The sequence below is a fragment of the Orycteropus afer genome, unplaced genomic scaffold, assembly GCF_000298275.1.
Source record: "Orycteropus afer afer isolate SDZICR_OR568_19922 unplaced genomic scaffold, OryAfe1.0 scaffold00159, whole genome shotgun sequence".
Taxonomy (NCBI): domain Eukaryota; kingdom Metazoa; phylum Chordata; class Mammalia; order Tubulidentata; family Orycteropodidae; genus Orycteropus; species Orycteropus afer.
This window is the reverse complement of record NW_006921746.1, coordinates 6,880,314-6,907,721: the sequence shown is the minus strand read 5'-3', so window position 1 is coordinate 6,907,721 and position 27,408 is coordinate 6,880,314. Positions and strand designations below refer to the sequence as shown.

Here is a 27,408-nt window from a genome sequence, read left to right as displayed (position 1 = left end):
ACATTCTTGAGCTCTCCATCTCTCCATCAACCAGGAGTAATGCAAAGCAGCTGCACAGAGCTGGAAGGGACTTGACTTTCTTTTCTCAATTTCTAACCCTGGTGAAAGACATAGTGCCCATTAGAATGCATCCATGCTTAGAGCACATGTCTTTAAACTTATTTGAGTACATTAAAAAAAGAAAAAAAGAAGAAGAAGAAAAGTTGATGTCCTTGCGTAGTAAAAGTGGTTAATGCACTCATTTGCTATTCAAAAGATTAGAAGCATGAGTTTACTCAGAAGCACCTTAGAAGAAACATCTGGCTATATAATTCTGAGAAATGGGCCATTGAAATGGAGAAATGGAGCACAATTCTACTCTGTCACACATTGGGCCACTATGAGCTGAATTAACTCATTGGAACCTGGCTATTGCTTGAGTGCACATTGCTTTCAGTCAGATATTTGAACATGCACTTCTGATTTTTATTTTTTTAATAAATTATGTTCCTATATTAATGCATCAGTATAATTTTACACTACAAAATAAAAAAATAAATAAATAATAAGTTTGAGCTAAAATAAATAATCACAGATGTACTGTCTTTCTGTGCCCAAGGAGCTCAGGTGGTATAGTGCCTAAGGCATTTGACTGCTAACCAGAAAGTTGGTGGTTCAAACCCACCAGCCACTCTGCAGAAGGAAGACTGGGTAATCTATTTCCATAAAGATTTACCACCTTGGAAACCTAAAGGGGGTAACTATGAGTTGGAATTGACTCAATGGTAGTCAGTTTGTTTCTTGGTTTTGTGCCTCAATAATTCACTGGATATGAACTCAGAAAATTCACTTTTAGGACTGCTGGCTGAGGCACCCATCTTTTCACTAGTATCTCTGGGAGAAATCAGACATTTTCTTGGAATGAATGATCCAGTATGAAGAATTCCTATAAAAATTTAATGCTTTTTCCCTGCAAAGAAGCAACTGCTATCATCACACTCAGAATGTTTAATTTGGAAGAAATATAACAAAAATAAAGGAGAAGACAATAACCAAAGCCAAATTAAAGATATTACAATCAAGAAATAAAAAAAGTCCTTGGAATCTAAAATTACCTAAAACTGCATAAGTTGGAGATAACCTGCCACATACAGTAAATCCATATATAAGCCTGGTGTATTAGATAGAAGAAACAAACCCATTTGATGGGATAACTAGGTTTCTGTTGCATATTTTTACAGTTGTAATTGTTATTGTTTGTGATGTGTTACAGAAGATCCTATTTTATAAAATATGCTGCAACATGTTGTGATGGTTGGAGCTGCATGTCAACTTGGCTGGACCATGATTCTGTGTGGTTTGAGCAATTGTGATGTGGGTTTTTCCCATGATGGGATCAGATGTATATGTCTTGAGCAGCCAATCCATTGAAGGGGAGTTTCCCTAGGGGTGTGGCCTGCTTCCAGTATATTTTTGGACATCCAGGGAAAAGAGATTCTTTTCTTCTGTGGATCGGGATTCTGTTGCACTGCCTACAACTGTCTGTGAGTGACACAATGTTCCCAGCTGTGCTCTGAAAGAAAACCTTATTTCTTCCAGTAACAGAGCTGACATTGTGGAAAACCAAACCCAAAGTCTTATTGTAAAAGTGGCTGAGTTACAATGCCAATTAAATTGCCAACCCAGAATGGTGTCTGAAGTTAAAGTGAGGGCATTGATTGGGAAAAAATGGGAAAATGGGATCCTGAAACCTGGAATGGGGACATATGGACAGATAGTCAGGAAGATCAGGATATGGAGCATGTAAATTCTGTTGAATCCCTTCCATCTAAAGGGATTACCGTAAAACCATTATCCCCTGCACTTCAGATTGATGGGATTAACTTGACTGTTCTTGCTGAGTCATTGCCTGAGGCAGAGGCCATGAAAAACATTGCTGAACTTTCTCAGGAACTGCCCCAACCACCCATTTTTGCTGCTAGACCCTTAACTAAAGTTAAGTCCAAGTAAGCTCCAAAAGGTGAAATACAAAGTGTGACTGAGTAGGTGGTATGCTACACCCAAAAAGATCTACTTGATTTTGCCAACATGTACAGACAGAAACCTGGAGAATATGTATGGGAATGGCTACTGAGGGTGTGGGATAATGGTGCAAGGAATGTAAGGTTGGATCAGTCTGAGTTTATTGATTTAGGTCCACTAAGTATGGACTCTTCCTTCAATGTTTCAACTCAAGATGTTAAGAAAGGATATAATAGTTTATTTGGTTGGCTTACTGAAGCATGGATTATGTGGTGGTCTACCTTAAGTCAAGGCCTACCAGACCTGACTTGGTATAAGGTAGAAGAAGGTATCCAGAGGCTTAGGGAAATTGGCTTGTTAGAATGGATTTATCAGACTAGACCCCTAGAGCCAGAAATGGAGAGTCCAGAAGACATGCCTCTCACCAGTACGGTGAGGAATAAATTTGTGAAAGGAGCCCCAGCATCCTTGAAGACTGCTGTGATTGCTATCTCATGTAAGCAGGATTTGACAGTGGGAACTGCCCTAATTGAACTAAGACACTTAATGATGATGGGGCTGATTGGACTCCATGGTAGTAGGGGCCAATTAACTGTTGATCAGTTAATCAACAAAGGCAAGGTGGGAGTGGTTACCATAATGGACAGCAGAGTCGGAACACTAATCAGAATAGTCTGACTCATGTGGAATTATGGCATTGGCTACTTAATCATGGTGTTCCTAGTAGTGAAATAGATGGCAAACCTACTAAATATTTACTTGATCTGCATAGAGAGAAGAATTCTAGGTCACGTGAATGGCAGCCTAGATTGAATCACCAAAATACAGAGTCATGGCCTCTCAATCAATTCCCAGACTTGAGTCAGTTTACAGAAACACAACCCCTTGAATGAAGGGTAGGCTGGGTCCTTTTGAGGAAGGACCCCACTACATCAAAAATCTATAATGTCAATCTTTCTCCCAGCCTTTCCCAAAGGGATCTGAGGCCTTTTACGAGAGTGACACTTCATTGGGGAAAAGGAAATAATCAGACTTTTTGGAGATTACTGGACATTGGCTCTGAACTGACATTAATTACAGGAGACCCAAAGCATCACTGTGGCCCACCAGTCAGAGTGGGGACATATGGAGGTCAAGTTATTGATCGTGTCTTAGCTAAGGTGCGTCTCACATGGGTCCAGTGGGTTCCCAAATGCATCCTGTAGTGATTTCCCCAGTTCTAGAATGCATAATTGGAATAAATATACTGAGAAATTGGCAGAATTCACACATTGGGTGCCTGACATGTGGAGTAAGGGCTATTATTGTAGGAAAAGTCAAGTGGAAGCCATTAGAACTGCCTCTTCCTACAAAAATAGTAAACCAAAAGCAATACCGCAGGTTCAGGCTGCAGTGCAGGGGTTGCAGAAATTACGGCCACTGTCAAGGACTTGGAGGATGCAGGCGTAGTGATTCCCACCACATCCCCATTTAATTCACCTATTTGGTCTGTGGAAAAAAACAGATGGATCTTGGAGAATGACAGCAGATTATCGTAAACTTAATCAGGTGGTGTGACTCCAGTTGCAGCTACTGTTCCTGATATGGTTTCACTGCTTAAGCAAATTAGTACATCTCCTGGTACTTGGTATGCAGCTATTTATCTGGCCAACACCTATTTCTCAATATCTATTTCAAAGGACCATCAGAAACAGTTTGCCTTCAGCTGGCAAGGTCAGTATACTTTCACAGTGCTTCCTCAGAGGTATATCAACTCCCCAGCACTATGTCATAATTTAGTCTGTAGGGATCTTGATCACATTTCCCGTCCACAAGACATCACACTGGTCCATTATATTGATGACATTATGCTGATTGGACCTAGTAAAGAAGAAGTATCGATGACTCTAGTCTTATTGGTGAGACATATGCGTGCTAGAGGTTGGGAAATTAACCCAACAAAAATTCAGGCACCTTCCACCTCAGTGAAATTTCTAGGGGTCCAATGGTGTGGGGCATGTCGAGATATTCCTACTAAAGTGAAGGATAAGTTATTGTATCCGGCTTCCCCCACAACTAAAAAGGAGGCACAATATCTGGTGGGTCTCTTTGGATTTTGGAGGCAACATATCCCTCATTTGGATGTGTTGCTGCAGCCTATTTATTTATCAAGTGACTCGGAAAGCTGCTAGTTTTGAGTGGGGCCCAGAGCAAGAGAAGGCTCTGCAACAGGTTGAGGCTGCTGTGCAGTCTGCTCTGCCACCTGGGCCATAAGATCCAGCTGATCCAATGGTGCTTGAAGTGTCTGTAGTAGATAGAGATGTGGTTTGGAGTCTTTGGCAGGTTCTATTAGTGAATCACAATGCAGATCCTTGGGATTTTGGAGCAAAGTCCTGCCATCCTCTGAAGAGAACTACTCTCCTTTTGAGAAACAGCTTTTAGCTTGTTACTGGACTTTAGTAGAGACTGAATGCCTAACCATGGGCCACCAAGTCACCATGAGGCCTGAGCTTCCCATCATGAACTGGGTGTTGTCTGACCCACAGAATCATAAAGTTGGACACGCACAGCAGCAGTCCATCATTAAATAGAAGTGGTACATAAGAGATCAGGCTTGAGCAGGACCTGAAGGCATGAGTAAGTTGCATGAGGAAGTGGTCCAAATACCTATGGTCTCCACTCCAGTCACATCACCTTCCCTCTCCTGGTCTGCACTTGTGGCCTCATGGGGAGTTCCTTATGATCAGCTGACTGAGGAAGAGAAAACTCATGCCTAATTTACAGGTGGTTCTGCACAATATGCAGGCACCACTCGAAAGTGGACAGCATTGGCACTGCAGCCCCTTTCTGGGATTTCCTTTAAGGAAAGAGGTGAACGGAAATCCTCCCAATGGGAAGAACTTCAAGCCATGCATCTAGCTCTTCACATTGCATGAAACAAGAAATGGCCAGATGTGCAATTGTATATGAATTCATGGGCTGTGGCTAATGGTTTGGCTGGATGATCTGGGACTTGGAAGGAGCATGATTGGAAAATTGAGGACAAGGATGTACGGAGAAGAGGTATGTGGATAGATATCTCTGAGTGGGCCAAAGGAGTAAAGATGTTGGTGTCTCATGTGAATGCCCATCAAAAGGTGACCTTAGCAGAGGAGGACTTTAACAGTCAGGTGGATAGGATGACACGTTCAGTGGAAACCAGCCATCTGTTTTCCCCAGCCTCTCCTGGGGAAATGAATAAAGTGGCCATGGTGGCAGGTATGGAGGTGATGCATGGGCTTAGCAACATGGACTCCCACTTACCAAGGCTGATTTAGCTACTGCCACTGCTGAGTGCCCAGTGTGCCAGCAGCAGAGAGCAATACTGAGTCTGCAATATGGAACCATTCCTGGGATGATCAACCAGCAACCTGGTGGCAGATTGATTACATTGGACCACTTCCATCATGGAAAGGACAGCGTTTTGTTCTTACTAGAATAGATACTTATTCTGGATATGGATTCGTCTTCTCTGCATGCACTGCCAAAACTACCATCCGTTGACTTAGAGAATGCCTTATCCACCATCATGATATCCCACACAGCATTGCTTCAGATCAGGGGACTCACTTCATAGCAAATGAAGTGCGGCAATGGGCCTATGCTCATGGAATCCACTGGTCTTACCATGTTCCCCATCATCCTGAAGCAGCTGGCTTGATAGAACAATGGAATGACCTACTGAAAACATAATTATGGTGCCAATACCTTGAAGGGTTGGGGCAATGTTCTCCAGGAGGCTGTATATGCTCTGAACCAGTGTCCAATATACGGTGCTGTTTCTTCAATAGCCAGGATTCATGGGTCTAGGAACCAAGGGGTGGAAATGGGAGTGGTACCTCTAGTGACCCACTCAAAAAATTTTTGCTTCCTGTATTTGCTACCCTACACTCTGAGGATCTGGAGATCTTTGTTCCAAAGGGAGGAACACTCCCACCTGGAGCCACAATACTGATTGCATTGAACTGGAAATTAAGAATGCCACCCAGCCATTTTGGCTTCCTCATGCCTCTGTATCAACAGACAAAGAATGGCATTACTGTACTATCTGGTGTGATAGATCCTGATTACTAAGGTGTAATAAAGGTAAAGGTAAACATAATAAAGGTAAAGAAGAATATGTCTGGAATACAAGAGATTCTTTAGGACATCTCTTAGTATTACCAATACTGTGATCAAAGTCAATGGAAAATTACAACAACCCAATTCTGATATGACTGCTAACAGCCCAGACCCTTCAGGAATGAAGGTTTGGGTTACTCTACTAGGCAAAGAACCATGACCAGCTGAGGTGCTTGTTGAGGGCAAGGGAAATACAGAATGGGAGGTGGAAGAAGGTAGTTCTGAATATCAGCTATGACCACATGACCAGTTGCAGAAATGAGGACTGTGATTGTTATGTTTCTTCATTATATATGTGCATCAAATATTTTTGTTTCCTTCTGTTATAAACTATGAAATGTAAATAAGGTTAATACATTTCGGTTGTATGCATGTTAGTGTATCATGTTAGGCGCAAATATGACTTTATAATTGTCCTTATTGAGAGAACATATATGATTAAGAAGATGTGTACAACTGCCAAGTTGACAGGGGTGGACTGTGATGGTTGGAGCTGTGTGTCAACTTGGCTGGACTAAGATTATGTGTGGTTTGAGCAATTATGATGTGGGTTGTTCCCATGATGGGATCAGATGTATATGTTTTGAGCAGCCAGTCTGTTGAAGGGGAGTTTCTGTAGGGGTGTGGCCTGCTTCCAGTATGTTTGTGGACATCCTGGGAAAAGAGACTCTCTTCTTCTGTGGATTGGGATTCTGTTGTGCTGCCTACAACCCTCCGTGAGCGAACAATCCACCATTCAGCCTAGAGATCTTGAATTCATCATTCGTTGGAGTCAGCAGCCAGTATACTGCCTGCCAATCTTGAGCTTCTCAGCCCCTGCAGCTGCATGAGCCAGGAAAAGCCTCCGGCTTGAAGTTTAATCCAAGAACTTGGGACTTGCCAGCTTCTTTAAGTGCATGAGCCATTTTCCTAAGACAATTTTTTTTTTCTCTCTCTCTATAAGCTTTACTGATTTTGCTCTCTAGAGAACCCAACCTAACACACGTATATTTCAAATGATTGATTTTCTGAATTGCTTCTGCATGAAATCATTTTAGGTATACATGTAATACAGATCAGTATGAGTATATAAAAAATAACACACATAGAAATCAATAAGATATAACTTTACAGGTTAAGTGCTTTCCTCTCCTTAGTCTTCCTGGGAGCATTTGTTCAATGTTGATGAACCACATATGATGTGCCAGGAACCATGCCAGGCTCTGGTGCAAACTAACAAGTAAGTCCCTGTCCCTGCCTCAAACTGCTCGTGGTCCATAAGTGGAGATTGACGTGTAAACAAGTAATGATAACATAGTGTTCTGAGCTCTAAAACAGTTTCCAGACAGGCTAATTTTGGATCACAAAGGTTAGGATATTTCACCCACCTTAAGAGAGAATAAGAAAAAAACATATTTAAGGTCAAAAGATTTAGGAAGTGTTATGATAAATATCATGACCTTGGAAAGAAATACTATAATTGGAATTAGGATCATCTAGGCTTTTTTCCTCAGAAATATAAATGTCACCTTCCTTTGCAAAGGTTTTCTGCCCTGCAGTATCATCCACATCTACTATTCGTTTGGGCTCTGGATGAATCTTCCTATTGCTTTGATGAGCTCACTCTGTTTACCTAAAAATGGGGTCAGTTTCTGATTTCCTTGTACAGTCTATCCATATCCCTTTTATGTTACCCTGAAAAGACTTTCTCCAAGGTCTGTTATCAACAAATGTGTTTCTATCCTGCCCTCCATGTTGACAAGCACCTCTACACACACATAGAGACTCCAGGCATAATGTCAACAGGAGTAGGACCTCTGCTTCAGAGCCTGGTGTCTCTGGGGGCTTGAGCAATCCTGAGGGCTGGGCTTCCTTCTCTAATACAGTGGTTGCCTCTATAGCAGATTCCTGGGCCCACCCTGAGTGATGCTGTATTGATTCAGGGAGACTGTGAGGGATTACTTGAAAAGCAGGGACAAGGGATTCCACAGCAGAAACAAGCAGCTTTCACAATAACCAATTAAACCAAGACATTATCCATGCCAAGCCATTAGGCTGGCCCACTTAAGAGCCACAATAAATCCAAGCTGGTTTAAAGGCCTCTGCTTACACAGTGGACACCTCTGGCCTGTACCCAGAACTCTTTCAGGCTCTTAGATGACAGGATCTGCCCTCATTAAGGTCTGACAGAGAAAGGAAAGAGGAAGAAGGCATGCAAACCTCCATCCTGGGTTTTCTAGTCTCAGATGATTTCATTCTGCGTTACCAAGAGAGTTAGACTACATCTGCCTCCTTTCCTTCCCTTGTTCCTCTTCCTCCTCCCAAGACTTGGAAAATTTCCCTTGAAATCAATCTTACACAATCGCTCACTGGGAACCCACAGACAACAACGCAGGATACACTTAGATACTTAGATGTTTGAAGTACATCATTAAGAATATACCAAGTCTCTTCCCACAGGGTCCAGGTTGTAGCTTAGTTACAAACCTGGGAGAAGAATTGACCTTGTGCAAGAAACTGCTCGGTGCTGGGATGCCTACAGCAAGGCTGAAGAGCCCAGTGTTCCTGGACTCTGGTCACTCATGTCCTGTGCTCTCCCATGTCCTGTGCTCACCCACATCTTGTGCTCAACCATATCTTGTGCTCACCCATTACATGCACAAGAAGTTGCCTTCTCTCTCTCACCACTGCTCTGAATTGCACCACCTACTTCCTTGCAAGCACCATTTTGGCTTCCAGTTTCTCAAGAGGTGAATATTCTGTTTGTGGATTATCTAGCGTCTAGCTTCTTTCTTTCTCCCTTCCTTGTTCCCTTCCGGACTCACTCCCTTCCTCTCTTTCTTTCCTCCCTCCTTTCCTGCCTCCCTCTGTCCCTGCTTCCCTCCTTCCCTTCTTTGTTTCCTTTCTCTTCTTCTCTCCAAATACTTGCCAATAGTTCTTCACCTTCTGATTAGAAATCTTACCAGGTAGAGAAAGGCAGAAACAAATGACTAAACTTAAATCACTTGTTGTTTTCAGATGCCATTGGCTCTGACTCAGTGACCCAATGTACGACAGATCGAGACACTGCACAGCCGTGCATGATCCTCACAATCCTTTTATCCTCAAGACCATCCTTGCAGCCACTGTGTCAATCCATCTTGTTAAGAGTCTTCCCCTTTTTCACTGAACCTTTACTTTACTAAGCATGATATCCTCCTTCAAGTTGATCCCTTCTGACACCATGACCAAAGTGCATGAGATGAAGTCTGGCCATTCTTGCTTCCAAGGAGTACTGGCTGCACTTCTAGGACAGATTTGTTGTTCTTCTGACAGTCCATGACATTTTCAGTATTCTTTTTTACTTGTGTGTGATATGAATGATATTGTTTGATAATTTCCAGATTTTGTTGGGTCACCTTTCTTTGGAATGGGCAGAAATGTGGATCTCTTCCAGTCAGTTGGCCAGGTAGCTGTCTTCCAAATTTCTTGTCATAAAAGAGTAAGTACCTCCAGTGCTGCATCTGTTAGTTGAAATATCTCAATGGTTATAAGTGTCTTATAATCTACTAAAATTTCTTCTGGGAGAGAAGGTCAGAGAGAGGTTAAATCAAGGCTTTGTTTCATTTTGTTTTGCTTGGTTCTTGGTATTGTCTCTAAATGTTATTTGTCTGGGTACATTTTATCCTTGACTGAAACAGAGAACCGTGAATTGACTGATTTGTTACTACCAAGAAACCTGAGATCAGGAACATGAACAGGTAGAGGAAGCTATTCTGTGGAAACTACTGAGATTACTTACTAAACAGGAACTGAGAAAACAATAGGCAGTTAATGAGATAGCAGCCAGACTTATATTCCTCAAGTTTTTTTTCTTTTCCATTAGGCTACCATTGAGTTGGCTTCAACCCATGGTGATTCTTCCATAAGTGACAGAGTAGAACTGTTCTATAGGGCTTTTGTTTCTTTTTTTTTGAAAATTTTTATTGTGATTTGGGTGAAAGTTTATAGAGCAAATTCACTTTCCATACAGCAGCTCACATACACTTTGTCTTATGACATTGACTGCAATTTCCCACAAACCAACAGCTCCCCTCCCACTTCCTCTCCATAGTTACCACTTCCCTGTTTCCTTCCCTCCCATGCACTCCTGACCCCACCCCCCTAGCTGTCTCCCTGTGTATACACAGCCCTTCTATTCTCCTATGCTTGATGTCTCCAAGGAGTGTATCTACCTAATGTAAATGTTCAGCTCATATACCTGTCTTTTGTTTGGTGGGAAGCCACAGGAATGAGTTCAAGTCCGGAACTGAAGGGCAGCTAGGGGCCATAGTCTCAGGGGTTCCATCAGGCTCTATCAGACCAGCAAACCTGGTCCCCCCCTTTTTTAAAAATGATTTTGAGTTTTGTTCCACATTATTCTCCCACTCTGTCCAGGATTTCCTACAGAGATCCCCCTCTGAGTGGTTGACAGTGGTAGATGGGCCATCCATTTCTTCTGGTCTCATAGTCCATAGGCTGATGATTGCGTGGTGTACCAGTCACTTGGACTAATTGTTTCCAGGTGTCTTTGGTTTTCTTCATTCTTTTTTGCTCTGGACAAGGAGAAACCCATGTAGATGGGTGCTTATAAGCTTTTAAGATCCCAGTTGCTACTCACCAAAATAGGATGTGGAACGTTTTTGTGTAGTATGTTATGCCAATTGAGCTTGATGTTTTCCATAGGGGATTACATTGTAATCTTTATTTTATTTTTTTAGCGTGTTTTTTAAAAAAAATTATTGTGATTTGGGTGCAAATTTACAAAGCAGATTTGTTTTACTCTCAACAGTTATGCTTATTTGGTGTCATGGCAGGTTACAATGTCAACAACAAAAAGCTCTCCTCCGATCTCCTCCCTTTGACCACTCCTTCCTTGTGCCCTTCTTATCTTTGAATTCCTGTCTGTCCAGCTTTCCCTCTATGCAGATGCCACCCTTCTTATGCCTCACAATTGATTGATCTAAGTGGTTCATCTTCCCAGAGTAGGTGGGTGCATCTCCCTGGGGTAGGTATTCTACTTGTAGGCTTTCTATGGTTTGGCTGAGAGCTAATCCATGGAAGAAGTCCTGTTCCAGGCCCGAAGGATAACTTGGAACCATACACTTGAGGGTTCTATCAGTCTCTGTCTGACCAGGTATTCTGGTCATTTTTGTGTTTTTGAATTTTGTTCCATATTTTTACTCCCACTCTATCCTGTACTTTAGAAGTTTTCTGTTTGGCTTGGCTTTTCCACTCCAAGGAGATAAAGTCACTGTACTGTCCATGGCACTGGAGTGACCACTGAAGGCTGAATTGTACTCCTTGAAGTCTGTTTCTGCCTTCCCCACCCTTCTGTAACTGGCACCCACACAGCTCCCAAAGGCACTAAGAACAAAACTGGCAAGCATTCAGCATGCTATCTGTCTTGTTGTTGTTGTTGTTATGTGCCATCGAGTCAGCCCCGACTCATGGCGACCCCTCTTTGGGTTGCCGAGGCAGTATCATTACGGAAGTAGATTGCCCAGTCTTCCTTCCGAGGAGTGGCTGGTAGGTTTGAACCTCTAGCCTTCTGGTTAGCAGTCTTAAACCCCCCCAAAATCATGCTTCCTTGATTGTGCTGACTGGAGTTTGAAATGAAAAGAAAATATCTCCCATCAGATTTTACAGAGCCTGCCTTGCTCTTATTCTTTCTTTAATCCTGTGTTCTAAACTGCCTTTGTCGTTTAGGATGAGAAATTTCTCTTTGCTGCAGTAGCTTTCGACACTGTAGCTGTCACAGCTGTAGGCCTGCACTTCACAAAAGCAGAGGCCAGGAAAGTGGCCAAACTTCTCTCCTGCTTGCTGCCAGGTTTTCAGCACAGCTACTCTCCGCTCCACATGTGCTGTCTCTGCCTGTGGCCTCCAGGCCTCAGGCTGTAAAGCCCGGCAGTCAGGAACATCTGACTACCAGTGATGCCCTCTTCACATTGGCTACTGTCCCTTCTTATGCTCACAGTGGGGGGCTTTGCTCTCCTCCTGAGTTTGTCTGCCTTGCTTCATCTCTAATAATAACAAGGTTGGACTCTGGTGACCATTTGTAAACATGTCCCCATCAAGTCACTTAGTTTCTAGGATTCTGCCTGCTGCTTCTACAGCTGCTGCCACCATGGATTCCTGGTCTGAGCTGCCACTTCCATGCTGCTGAGTCAGGGTGTTTTGTGATATTTTTAAAGTAAAATGCCAAATGATAGCATTCAGGGAAGTGGCCATGTCACCTATCTACTTCTGAGCATAAACTCAAAACCAGTTACCTTTGAGCTGATTCTGACTCACAGCAATCCTAAAGAGAGTTCTAAAGAAAACATTATCTTCACATATATGTATTAGAAATAGGACTTTTATGTTGTTCTAGGACTTTTGAAGTCATCTTCTATTACTTTTCACCCTTTAATATTCTTATTTTCCGACTTCTGTTTTAGTATTTTCTGTTGCTCTCATAAGTAATTACCAGAAATGTAATAACTTAAAATAAGACAAATTATCTTTGAGCTCTGTAACTTCTGTCAGAAGTTTGATATGGCTCTCACTGAGTTAAAATCAAGGTGTTGGCTGGGCTGCCTTCTTTTCTAGAGGCTTCATGGGACATTTCACTTCTTTGCCTTTTCTAGCACCTATAGACTTTCACTGGTCCCCTTCCTCCATCTTCAAAGCCAGAAATAGCACATATCTCTGAGTCTTCCTCTATGTTCATATTCCCTTCTGATCACAGCTGGGGAAAGTTCTCCAAGTTTAGGACTCATGCAATTACACTGATTCTACCCAGATAATCCAGGGCAATCTCCCCATGTCAAGGTCCTTAATCACATGTGCAAATTCAGTTTTGTCATGTAAGGTAAAATGTCCACAGGTTCCAGAGATTATGGTCTAGACATTTATTCTTTTTTGGGGGGGATTGTTGTTGTTGTTGTTGTTGTTAGGTGCCATCAGGTTGACTCTGACTCATAGTGACCCTATGTACAACAGAAAGAAACACAGCCCAGTCCTGTGCCAGCCTCACAATTCTTGCTATACCTGGGCCCATCATTGCAGCCACTGTGTCAATCCATCTTGTCGAGGACCTTCCTTTTTTTCCATTGACCCTCTTCTTTTCTAAGCATCATATCCTTCTCCAGGGAACGGTTCCTTTTAACAACATGACCAAAGTAGCTGAGATGAAGTCTGGCCATTCTTGCTTCCAAGAAGCATTCCAACGTCCTGCACTTTTCCAGGACAGATTTGTTCATTCTTCTGGCAGCCCATGGTACTTTTGGGGGTAGGGGAGACCAAAATTCTGCCTACCACAATTTCTATTCTGTCTTCTTTTATTTCTCTCTCAAAAAAATAAACATGGAAGGTCATTCCCTAGATGTATGATAGGACCAAGACCAAACCTCATGAGAAGATGACAAAGATGGGGCAAATTTACAGGTACCAAAAGGGGCCTCTGGTAGCATAGTGCTTAAGGCATTTGACTGCTAACCAGAAGGCCTGTGGTTCAAATCCACCAGCCACTCCTCAGAAGGAAGACTGGGCAATCTACCTCTGTAGAGACACCACCTCACAAACCCAAGGAAGGGTCACTATGAGTTGGAATCAACTCGACAACAGTATGTTAAAGGATCCCTATCTCCAAATGGCTGACAAATTAGTCAGTCACAAAACCTAGAACTCACCCTACAATTAGATCACAATTTGACTTAATATATTTGTGTGACATTGTCTTTCAAATGCCACTGTAATATAAACGTCTACCTGCTGTTGTTGTTGTTATGTACCGTTGAGTCAGACCCGACTCATAGCGACCCCTCCTTGGGTTTCTGAGGCATATCACTAAGGAAGTAGATTGCCCAACCTTCCTTCTGAGGAGTGGCTGGTGGGTTTGAACCACCAGCCTTCTGGTTAACAGTCAAGTGCCTTAAGCACTATGCTAGGGATGATTAATATTATCTGATCAAGTGCCTGTTTTGTGCTGGAGATTTAATAACTTTGATCTCATTGTATCTTCAAAGGGTCCCCAATACAGACTAATTCACTGTCCAAAAAAGTCAGATTAAATGACCAAGACTTAGGAATTGTGTGACAAAACCAATATTCACAGCATAAATTGAGTGTTCCTCCTATACCACACTTCCCTCCATACACCTTAGCAGAGAAAAACTCATTAATAACTATTAAAATTCACTCTTTTTTATCTAATTTATGTAATGGATGTATGAATATGTTAATTTAATCCTACAGACCAGGATTCTGAAAAGTATCAACCACAGGCTAAGAAGAAGAAAGCCTTACATGGTCCAGGTTCAGTAACATGGAGGGAGCAGTAGAAGGGCACTCATGAGGAAGGCAGCAGTTGGTAGGATGAAAATAAAACCACCACCTTCCTTTAACAAGCTGCCTACCACAGTTTCTATTTTGTCTTTGTAGAAGTTATGTTTGTGTGTCAACTTGGCTGGGTCTGGTTGAGTGGCTGGGCAACTGGTGGTAGTTATTCCCCGTGATGAGATTGGCAATCAATTCCATGGTGGGATCTACCACAAACAGCTGAGTAACTGCCTTTGAGATGTGGTCTGCTTCCTGAATATAAGGAGAGGCCTTGGGAATGGTCTCTAGCCTATGACATGCTTGGACCCTGCATGTAGCCATGTTGTTGTTCAGCAGCCTGCCATGCTCTGCTGACCTTGGGACTTACAATGTACCTGAATTAATGGCCTGTGATGATTTGGTAATATCGGGACTGTGCCTTTTTACTAGTCAACCTTAGGCTTGGCAGCCTCAGCAGCCAGCAGCTGTCTGAGTGATGAAAAGCCTCTGCCTTCAGTGGGTCAGGAGCTAGAGGCAGAGCTGAAGCCCAAGGCTGAGGAGCTTTCACTCAGCCCCTAGAACCTGGCACTTTGAACTCTGACTTAAAGCCTCCAAGTTGTAAGAGAATAAACTCCTGTTTGATTAAGCCGTCCCATTTGTGGTATATTCTTGTCAGAGTGACACCAGGTAACCCAAACAGTCTTCTTTTCTTTTTCCCTCAAAACTAAAGATGGCAGACCATTTCCCAGATATATGAGAGAAGCAAGAGAAAAGGACAAAGATGGGGCAAATTTACATGTACCAAAGGATCTCTATCTCCAAATGGCTGACAAATTAGCCAGTCACAAAACCTGAAATTCACCTCCCAATTAGCTTACTATGAATGTCTACAACTATGATCCAGGAAAATGAATATCACACAATTCTCAACTAGATTTTATCTAACCCATTTTCTTCTCCATGCCAAATGGCTACATAAATATAACCAGATTATCTGAATACTCATTATTTGGTTTATATAATATATACATTTGTCAGAAATTCAGTAAACATTATACAATGCCCATATTGTATGCAATTATCTCCTCTTTTAGTTTCAGAGTTTTGGGGTATAGCATAAATCATTTTACTATGAAAAGAGAATCTTCGAAATTTAACCATTTGGGTAATGGGGCAGAAACAATTTATTTCCCCAAAGAAGTATGTTTCTCCTTGGGTGTTATGGTGGTTATGTTTTTGTGTCAACTTAGCTAGGCCTGGTTGAGTGGCTGGGCAGCTGGATGTAGTATTCCTTATGATGGGACTGCTAATCAACTCCATGGTAGAATCTACTGTGAGCAGTTGAGCAGCTGTCTTTGGGTATGTGGTCTACTTCCTGTATATAAGCTGAAGCTTTGGGAATGGTCTCTAGCTATGGCACGTATCCTGCATGTAGCTGTGTCATTGTTCAGCAGCTTGCCATGCTCTGCTGAACTTGGGATTTACACGGACTTGAGTTAATGGCCTGTCATGTGGTGTGGTAACATTGGGACTTTGCCATTTTATTTGTCGACCTTGGGCTTGTAAGCCTCAGCAGCCAGCAGCTGCCTGAGTGAAGAGATGCCTCTAGATTCAGTGGGCCGGGAGCAAGAGGCAGAGCTGAAGGCCAAGGCTGAGGGGCTTTCACACAGCCCTGGAGCCCGGCACTTTGAACTTGGACTTAAAGCCTCCAAACTGTGAGAGAATAAACTCCTGTTTGTTCAAGCCATCCCATTTGTGGTATATATTCTTGTCAGAGTGGCACTAGGTAACCAGAAGAGGTGTCTTTAAACTTACCCTAAATAACCCTGTTCCCCATTAATTACTGGTCTATTTACTCTAATATTTAAGTCTTATTAAATAATGAAAGGGAAACACCAATATTCTTAAATTAATCATTTGAAGGAGAGGGAGAGAGAAAAGCTCTGATACACCTAACTCAATCTTTTCAATAGGCTTGACCTCTCTATTTGAGCACCAATTTGCTTCAAATTATTTGCGTAATTCTCAGCATCTTTACCTCTTTATGTGAATTCAACTTGAGTGGTGTTCCCACTGGTCCTTTGAGCACATACACAGAAAAAAGAAACAAAACAAAATCTTCCTGAAGTGCATATAAAAGAATTCCACTATCTCCCATCAGCCTTGAGTTTTACTCTAGCAGTCACTACTGGCTCTCAAATTCTACATCAATGCTTCCAAATTGCTAAATGCAACTTTTAAGTTTCAGGTGACCATTTTTGCCCCCGGGCTTCACAAAACTCAGGGAAATTGTCATAAAGGCTGACATACTCAAAGAAGTGTGTGAGGAGGTGAAAGAATTCATGAGAATTGTTTGAGATTGACTGATGGAAAGGTCTCCATTTTTCCATCCACATGGACAAAATAACCACATAATAATACAAAGTGGTTATTAAGATTTTGGTAAGTTTAGCTACAGAAATTAGGCCATATTTTTTTCTAATTGCTCTCTTGGGTAGCTTTGATTTCTGAGAATGAATGCTCCATGGGACTTCCATATTGTACTAGTATAAATATCAGGTCCAAAAAAAATATCAAGTCCTGAGAGACCCTCTTTAGGGCATCTTTGATATGCTGGAGATGAAGGTAGTAGGGGAGTTACAAGGAAGTAGATTTCTTTTTTCACCAGAGTCCAAAGTAAATGAGAAGCATTGGAAGTAGGAAGTTTTGAGGTATAAAGAATGGCAGCTGAAGAATCTTCCATTGAATGGTACAATGAGTTGGGTTATTACTGTGGGTGTCAACTTGGCTGGACCACAATTCTGTGTGGTTTAAGCAATTGTGATGTGGGTTATTCCCATGATGGGATCAGATGTATATATTTTGAGCAGCCAATCCATTGAAAGGGAGTTTCTCTAGGGGTGTGGCCTGCTTCCAGTATATTTTTGGACATCTTGGGAAAAGAGATTCTCTTCTTCTGTGGATCGAGAGTCTGTTGTGCTGCCTACAACTGTCTGTGAGCAAACAATCCACCATTCAGCCTGGAGATCTTGGATTCATCATTCATTGGAGTCAGCAACTGGTATACTGCCTGCCAACATTGAGCTCGTCAGCCCCTGCAGCTGCATGAGTTGGGAAAAGCCTCCAGCTTGACATTTGATCCAAGAACTTGGGACTTGCCAGGTTCTATAAGTGTGCGAGCCATTTTCCTAAGATAAATCCCTCTTTCTCAATATGTATATATAAGCTTTACTGGTTTTGCTTCTCTAGTGAACCCAGCCTAACACTAAGACAGCTGTGATATAACTAAGGCCTGGAGGAGAGTGGAAGAGACTTGTAAAAGCTGCTGTGTGAAGTCTGATGAGTCAAGAAAAAATAAATAATAAGGTCATGGAGAAGCAATGGAGACATAATTTATTTAAATCAGTTATCTCAAGAGTATAAAACACCTAATCAGAAATGTATGATTTTTAATAGCAACTCAAAAGCCTGGAAGTAGAAGTGGAGGACTTGTTCAGTGGAGGTTATCCTTACCTATGGAAATTATAAAAATGTGCAGCAACTTGAGATGATAAGAGATTTCAGGGTGGAAGCAGATTCCTTATAGACATTGGTAAGAGTAGGTGAGGGTTGTGGACCAAGAGACTAGGGGAGATTGAAGAAAGCCTTCCTTACAAACAAATGGTAGCTTCTGGGCACCTTGTGGGAGAGAGATGGAAGGAAAGATGATTGTGATCAGAAAGGTGGAGTTTCACAGGTGAAAATCTTGGTAGTAGTGCAGTTGCAAATAGAGATGAAATCTAGGACATGTCTACATTCCTACCTTGCAGGATAGATAATGTAAGGTGGATGTGAAGGGTCTAGAATAGTTTGAGCAACAGAACTGTGATTTAAATGGTGGCATTGAATTTGATTTGAGAGGATGGTAGAAGGAAAGTGGTTGCAAAGACCATGAGGCAAGCACAGGAAGATGTAGAGGTCTATGTTAAGGACTGAAATGGGTAATGAGCAATAAAATAAAGATCCTGTCTATAAAATAAATGTAGCCCTTGGAGTAGCCACTGGGGATGAGATGTATACGGAATTTCCTCTTGGCCATGTGGTTAGTTGGGGTCTTCATAGCAGAGATTGTGAGGGATGTTATAGTACCTGAAAAATCCAGTGGCATTTAATGTGAGCAGGTGAAGGAAAGGGAGAGGGAATAATTTGAGGAAGTAGGATAGTTTGCTCTTCATAGAATTAACATTTCAAACAGATTTGTGAAAATGTTTAGGATAGTAGTTCTTAACACTGACCACACAACAGAGTAAGATAGGGAGCATTAAACGAGCCCAGTATGCAGGCCAATTAACTATGAACCTCTTGGGAGGGACCCTGGCATGAGTCTTTTTTAAAACTCCCCAAATGATCCCTATGTGTACTAAGATATAGAACTACAGATTGAGGAATAGTATGAGACAAGCGGTAGGTAGGAGTCTGCAGAAGGAGGGGATATTTGGGAAGGGTGATGCAAAAGATAGTATTTATGGGTGTCAGTGCTTAGAGATGCAGGGAGATGGGACAAAAATTGGCAGAGAACATTAGCAGGCAGATTGCCAAGAAGGCAGGGTATAGCAATGAAGGGCCTTTTTGAGTTAATCAGCCTCAAGGTTCCAATTGAAGTGTGGGTGTGAGGCAATGTTGACATAACTGAACTAATTGTCTCTTCAGTATATTAGATAGGCCATTTACCTATAACTAGAATTTCGGTATTTCTGCATTATTGAAAGGTCATGAGGTGCAAGAAAGCCTAATCCAAAATTCATCTGTGTATTAGGGTAAGTGCTGGATCCCCAGATGCAGAGAATTTATAAATGTCTATTTGGAAAACATTGACCGTGATACAAACTAATTTTGGGTAGTTTTCCCTACTTGAGACCTGTCTATCAGTCTTTCTCAGTGTTTCACAGTTTGCATTTCTTTTTCACCAATTAAAGCTATCAAAATTATTTCATAACATACTTTGTATGAGTTTGGTGTATCTGTGAGAGGTAGAGTGTTTAAGTATAAGAAGTAGAGGTGTAAATATAAAGTGAACTTGTCAAACATTACAACATGAGGCAGGTCTTTGAATGTATGATTTTTGAAATGATTTTTCTTGAAACTGCTAAATAGATTTGCCCCTGCACATACGGTTTTCCTAAAAAGAATTGAAAGCTTTAGATAGTGCCTTAGAAGTATCTCATTCACAGGGAAGGAACATAAAAGAAATATCCTTAAGCTTTACACTAGACATGTGTGTTCGCATCATTTATTAAACTTCAGAAAATTCTGCAAGCTCAACCATCAAAACATACTCAGGGCTGCTACCATCCTGGTGTAATCTACCACAAGGAAGGGATGATTAGAGTAGGTTCCTAGCTTGTCTCCTTGTTTCTCTTCTACCCCTATAGTCCATTCCCCTGGAGCCTGAGTCAAGGAGATCCAACGTGCAGCACTCAGGATTCATGACTCAGAACTACATTCTGGATAGAAGCTCCAAAAGGAAATATGCTGACTTTTAGAAACCGTTTCTTCCCCTTGCTGTCTGCTATCACTGCCATCGAGTCGGATCTGACTCATAACGACCCCTCCTTGGGTTTCCGAGGTAGTATCTCTTTGGAAGTAGATTGCCCCACCTTCTTTCCGAGGAGTGGCTGATGAGTTTGAACCACCAGCCTTCTGGTTAGCAGTCTAATGCCCTAATGCCTTAGGCACTATGCCACCAGAGTTCCCCTTGGGTTCCTCAATGCATTTTTTTTTTTTTCCCCCACAGACACTTGTTCTGGGTTCTGACCATCTGGGTGCTTAGTCTTCTTTAGCTCCTTTGCTGGGTATCTTTCCTCCTCCACTGAAATGATAGGGCTCCCCTCGGATGCTATGCTGTAAGGTGTGGCACTGGAGGCAACATAGTATTTAGGGATAGAGAACCAGACCACAGCCAGGCTCCCTGGGTGTGAAGTATGTACTCTTGAGCAACTTACGTTTAACTTCTGTAACTTGGATTTCCCGTACATAAATTGGAGATAATAGTATCCTATAGGATTGTTGTGAAGATTCAATGGGTTAATATGAAATATTTAGAATACTGCCTAGCACATAAACCAAAAAACCAAACCCACTGCCATCGAGTTGATTCCCACTCATAGCGACCCCCATTATGTTTCCAAGGCTGAAAATCTTTACAGAAGCAGATTGCTTCATCTTTCTCCCACAGAGTAGCTGATGAGTTTGAAATGTCAACCTTCTTGTTAGCAACCAAATGCCTTACCCACAATGTCACCAGAGCTCCACTGCCCAGCACATAAAAAGGTCTTAATGATGTTGCAATAGTTAAGGTTGTGTGTCAATTTGGCTTGACCGTGATTTTGAGTGGTTTAAGCAGCTGTGGTGTGGTTGTTCCCATGATGAGATCTGATGTAAGGTAGTCATCTCCATGGTGGGATATACTGTGAGCAGCCAATCAATTGAAAAGGAATTTCCTCCAGAAACATGTTCTGCTTCCACTACATTGGACTTTCCGATGGATCTAGATCCGACATCTAGCTTGTCATCATCCGGTTTTTGAAATTGAACCAGTGGCCTGCCATGCTGCCTGCTAATCTTGGGACCATAGTCTTAGGAGCCTATGAACCAACAATTTACTATTTCACCTGCCACTCTTGATTCATCATCCACTGAAGTCAGCTGCTTATACTGGTTGCCAATCTTGGCTTTGTTAACCCGTGTATCTGCGTAAGTCAGAAAGAGCCTCCAGCTTTACTTTTGACCCACAAACTTGGGACTTGCCAACCTCTACACCTGTGTGAGCCATGTCCCTGATATAAATTTCTCTCTCTCTCTGTCTAAGCTTTACTTGTTTTACTTCTCTAGAGTACCTAGCCTAAGACAATGTTTATAATTTTTATTATAATTTCCTCTCTTTAGTCTTCTCTGGAGGAGCTCTGGTGGAAGAGCAGTTAAGTGTTGAGCTGACAACTGAAAGGTTGGTGTTTTGAACGCACCACCTGCTCCATGTGAGAAAGATGTGGCAGTCTGCTTCTGTAAAGTTTACAGCCTTGGAAACTGCATAGGGCAGTTCTACTCTGTCCTACAGTGTTGCAATAAATTAGAATCAACTCAACAGCAACATGCCTCATATGCATGTGAGATCTGGACAATGAATAAGGAAGACTGAAGAAGAGTTGATGCTCTTGAGTTGTGGTGCTGGCAAAGAATGCTAAAGTACCATGGACTGCTAAAAGAACTAACAGATCTGTCCTGGAAGAAGTGCACCCGAAGTGCACCCAAATTGCTCCTTGGAAGCGAGAATGGCCAGACTTTGTATCACCTATTTTGGTCATGTTGTCAGAAGGGAGCATTCCCTGGAGAAAGATGTCATTCTTGGTAGGGTGGAGGGTCGACAAAAGGGGGAGGCCTTCAATGAGATGGATTGGCATGGTGGCTGTGATGATGGGCTCAAGTATAGCAGGGATCATGGAGCTGGTGCGGGATCAGTCAGTGTTTCATTCTGCTGTACGTGGGGTCACTATGAGTTGGAAACGACTCAATGGCACTTAACATAACATAACAACAGCAAGAAGTAGTCTCCCTTGATAGTCTCCCTGATCATATTATATGGCTCATTCCCAAATCTCCAGCTCAGTATCTACTCGCTGTTTGGAGAGCCACACCCAAATTCCTAAACTTCTCTTGGGCATCTTTGTCAGGTTGGCCAATTCCAAAAGTGAAGGCACTGCATCCATCCATACCCCAAAGCTACCTACCCCCCTCAGCAGTTTGCTACTGTTACTTAATCTTCTGCTCCACAAACTCAGTGTCAGTCACTACGTCTTGTGAAGGGTAATGTTAATTGCCTCAGATCCTTTCTTCTATTTCTCTCATATTGATTCTTTGTTCTTATTCCTTTATCATTATACTAGTTGAACCCCACATTCTCTCTTAACTTGAACTTTTCATTACAATGAAGCCAGATTAATATTTCTCAAGTATATCTCCAATCATGTCTCTCTCCTGTTTAAATTGCTCCATTGACTCTCATTAACTCAACAAACTCAATCTCAATTCCTCACTCCGTCAGTCAAAATCTATCATGATAAAATCCTGCCTTTCATTCTACCTTAATGGAAATAATATGCCTGCATAAAACAAACAAACAAAAAAATGCACTGCCATCATGTTGGATCTGACTCATAGCGACTCTTCCTCAGGTTTCTGAGGTGGTATCACCATGGAAGTAGATTGCCCAATCTTCCTTCTGAGGAGAGCCTGGTGGGTTTGAACTGCCAGCCTTCTGGTTAGCAGTCAAATGCCTTAGGCACTATGCCACCAGAGCTCCCACATACCTGCATAGACTCTATTCACTGTTCCTGTCTGTGTTTTCTCATGCTATTCCCTTCACTTAGTGCAGTGGATTGCTTGATGTGGCCCTTCTAGCTATTGCCCTCCATTCTGTGATGTTTTGTAAATCCCATTATCCATGCCTGTTTGGGGTGGTGTCATAGTTAAGGTCAGGTATCAACTTGGCTGGGCAGCTGGTAGTAGTCATTCCCTATAATGACTGGCAATTGACTCTGTGATGAGATTTAGGTTAATTCTGTTGGGGCAACACAGGTAGAATGTATCTTGAGTCCTGACCTGCTGGAGGGTATAATTCCTTAGCTTCTCTGAGGGTATACCTATGAATCTCCTGGGAAGATTCTCCTCTTGCTCCGGCTTTGTGTCTTGGATTACCCTCATCTCACCCCTGGATTTGGGACAGCAGCCGTCACCTGATCTGCTGATCGAGGTTCATCAAACCTGGAGAGTTGGGAGGATCTGCCAGACCTACTCACGGACCCGGGACTTGCCAGCCTGCCAGCCTCCACCACTACTACGTGAGACAAACTCTTGGGTGTCTGTGAGTTCTGTGAGGAGTTACAGCGAAATACAGAACCCTAAGACTGGGGAAATTACTGGGAGGAGGAGGAGGAGTTAATGTCTGAAATGATGGAGTGGCATGGTAGTTTGGACATTTGGGACATCTTTAACCTCCGCCTCACGGGGACCCGCCTCGTGCTGATCTTTCTGAGAGAAATTGTTCAAGCACGCAGGAATATTGTGCTTCTTTTCCCCATTATTGCTGGTCAAAAAATTACTTTCTTTTAAGGCCAATCTCAAATGTTAACTCCTTTTCAGAGTTCTTCAAAATAATAAGGTGTCTCTTTCTCATGAACTCCCATAGAACTCTGCATCACATCTCTGTCATTTATCGCACTCTGACTTGCATCACAATCTCTGGCATACTTCTTTTATTCCTCCTTCTAGATCATAAGTTCTTCAAAGGCACTTACTCTATCCCTTAAAGCTTCAAATGGTATAAAATGAATGGCAATGATAGCACCAGGAATTAAGCTCGTTTATTCTGCAAAGCATCAGCCTGTTGTCAAATGCAAGCTCTCTCTCTCACAGCCCTCATAAAAAGAATGGGAAAGCATATAAATGAAGTAGCTCACAAGAGGAACATACAGCTTGAGCAATTATGCCAATTCCTTTTACAGGAAGAATGCAGCTGAGATAAACATGGAAGCAGATTATTTACCATCCACCAGTCTCCTTGCCAAATCCTTCCACTTCTAAATTTTTCATTAAGAGAAATCAAGGAAGGTAAACAAAAGTAGCCCTTGGGAGGAACCAGCATAAAGAAAACAGCTCGTACATAAGCATGGCCTCAGAGAAATGTCTAATTTTTTTAAACAGCTTCAGCTTGTGGGGCCAAATACATGGGTTCACATGCCTGGATGCATGTGTACAAGTCTCTCCTATGTGTCCCTACCCAAACTTTTGCTTCAAGGTGAAGGTGAAGACGGTAGATCAAATGACAACCACTTACCTTCAGGGCATCCTGGGTGTCATCCAAACAGTAGACTCGAACAGTGTACTCCAGAGAGGAGCAGCAGAGCGGCCCAAAGATGGCGAGCTTCAGGCGCTTCGCTGCCGCTTTGGTGGTAGACTGCCCGACCAGAGCGTATGTACTGAGGTTCTCAGTGAGGATGTGACAGGCTTCCGAGTCCAGCTGAATGTAGCAGGGGGTAGTGAAGTTTTCCTCTCCGACCACCACCACATCCTGAGGGTCAAAAGGGAAGGATTTACGGTAGCTCAGCTGGCAAGACATGTGCCGGCCCTGTGGATGGTGCATGCGGGGAGCCTCAGGAGCTGGGGCTCTGATGGACGTTTGTGTGGGACTGAGCAAATTAAATAGAAATGTAAACTGTACATTTTACTTTTGCCTTATTTCCAGGGAATAGAGTAGGATCTCTTCTCCTGCATTTTGATGATTCTTTTTCCTGTTCTTTTCGCTTTCTTTACCAGGCCTTATCATACTCCTATCTCCTTTCTGGAGCACCTGGGTGATACAAATGGTTAATGTACCAGTTGAAAAGTTGGAGGCTGGACGTCACCCAGAGCTACCTCATTTGAAAGGCCAGGGGATCTAGTGCCAAAAAATCAGCCTTGGAAACTCTATAGAGCACAGTTCTATCCTAACACACATGGGGTAGCCATGAATTGGAATTGACTCGATGGTCACTAGTTTGGTTTCTATTTCTTTTCTTAATCTTTATTCCCCTTTATTTCTTTGAATTTACTTTATACTGACAATTTTTGGTCTTCTGAGAATCTAAATTACTGGAATCTGCCCAAAGTTGTTTTTAAAAAGTTCCTAAATAATCCCTTAAACTTCGTTATATCTGAGTTTATCATCTGTTTCTGAGAACTTAAGGTTTTAGTCTCTAAATTTCTTATTTAAAAGTGCTGTTTTACTAAAGTGTTATCATAGCATAGTAGTTTTCCCCTTAAAAACTTAAATATTTAAACAGAAAAATTAAGAAATTATTAAATACCATTTTACAACCTGTTATTCCAAAATTCACCTGCTGATAACTTTCCAAAGCAATATAGTGCTTTTCCTAATCATTTTCCTTGATTTTTTTCCCCCCTAATTCCTGATTCCTTGAATTTTTCAAGAGAAGCTGGAAGTTCAGATTTTTATGAGAAATCTTCCAAATTTTCAGGAATTCAAATTAGAGAGAAAATTTCATGCCGGAGAAATGTAACACATATGTGGGCATGATTTACCTTCTGCTTTAGGCAATTTAACCTCTTCAGGGTCAGACACTATGTTTGCTTTGCTTCCCACTGAATCCCAGGGCTTAGCACAGGCCTGGTAGGATAGTGAGAGTCCAATAACCGTTTGTTAAATGAATGTTTCATAATAAATTCAATCCCCAGAGCTGGACAAAGATATGAAAGTTGTAGCCACCTCAGGTGGTTATTAGTGAAACCTTGTAACATAATCTGAGGCTATAATAAGAGCTGTGTTTTAACAGCATCAGTGAAATAATTTCTTCAACCAAATTTGTACCTGAAGATAAGTTCAAACTGAAAAAGAAAATAAAAGAAAAAGTAGCCCAGTGCCATCCGATTTATTTCAGCCCCAACGAACATCTGGAAAAAAAAGCTGCTTTGTTAGAAAACCAGCAGAAGAAAGTCAATGCTTCAGATATAAACTTGTAAGCGGATGTTGCAGAAAGCCTTCAAGAAATTGTGATCATGAATACAGATGTCCCATTTCTCTGTCACTCACAAGTATGTTTAGTAAAGACTGTCCTCTTTTCTCTTACTTTATTATTATCATTGTTGTGTTGTTGTTATTGCTGTTGTTATTGTTAGTCAAATCCAGAAATGGATACAACATCACAAAGAGAATCCTCAAACAATTTAGAATCACATGAGATGAAGACTTCTGGATTTTTTTCCAAATCTGACATTTAGAGTGCAAAAAGGTAGATCTGGTTAAGTCTGGTCTAACTCAAGGTGAAGTGCATCCCTCACATGTAATTCTGGACTTCAGGACATCTGGCAAAGAGCAATGTCATATACTAAAGGCAGAACATGTCCAAAAAGGAAGTTGGCAGCTAATCCCAGCTAATCTGTTGTTCTTCTAACTCTATGTTTCCCAAAATATTAGAGATTTGAATCTTCATGTATATTTTTGTAAAAATTTATTTCTTAAAATTAAAACACCATATGTAATCATAAAGGATACTATGATGTAGAATGACTATTCTTTTGTAATGATTACATAAAAATATGCTTAGTTTTCAGAATTATTTATTTATTTTTTTAATGAACATATTCGTGAAATATGCTTTCCTAGGAATAATCCAAAATGCAGTTTTCAACTTGGCAATTTCCCATTTAAATAATACCAAACCAAACCAGACCCATTGCTGTTGAATTGATTTCAAAGTATAATGACCTTATACTATTCATTCAAGGGATAATAAAGAAAAAATACTAGCATTTTAATTTTATTTTTAGGTATAAGGTATAAAATCTTCATGGTAAACGTAACAAATCCTTTTTTACTTAATTAACTTTAAGTGCTAAGTGAAGATTGTGAGGATGGTGTGGTGTTTTGATGTGTTGTACACAGGGTTGCTAGGAGTCAGAATTGACTTGATAGCACCTAAGAATAATAATGCTACATTACATCGAGAACAATGTAACACAAGAATAGGGCAAGGACAGTCTTTGTCAAGGACATCACTTAAACTTCTCTCCAGTCTGACATCAATACTTTGAGTTATTCAGCCCCAGGGTTACAGGTGAGGAGAGACAACCCAGGGACACCCAAAGTAGCAGGCGGGAAGAGCAGGAGAAAGGGGATTAAAAGCCAGGAAGCCAGAGAGAGGAGCAATCAGCCGAAGGGATTAGGTGAGGAGAGGAAACTCAGGCCCGCCCAAAGCAGCAGGACCTGAGAGCAGGAGAAAGGGGATAAAAGCCAAGAACCCGAAAAGAGGAGCAGTCAGCCCCAGGGACAACTCAGGGACACCCAAAGCAGCAGGCCAGAAGAGCAGGAGAAAGGGGATTAAAAGCCAAGAAGCCAGACAGAGGAACAGTCAGCCACAGGTACCCAGGTGGGGGTGATAC

The 27,408-nt window shown here is 41.9% G+C and overlaps 1 protein-coding gene across 1 annotated transcript in view; it reads right to left on the bottom strand.

The window, feature by feature from the left end:
- Positions 1-27,408, bottom strand: part of UNC5C (unc-5 netrin receptor C) — a 585,103-nt gene that overhangs the window by 20,105 nt on the left and 537,590 nt on the right. The window contains exon 13 of the mRNA XM_007946393.1: positions 24,308-24,541. Within this exon, the coding sequence (XP_007944584.1) occupies positions 24,308-24,541 (234 nt within the window). The remainder of the gene's footprint in view (positions 1-24,307; positions 24,542-27,408) is intronic.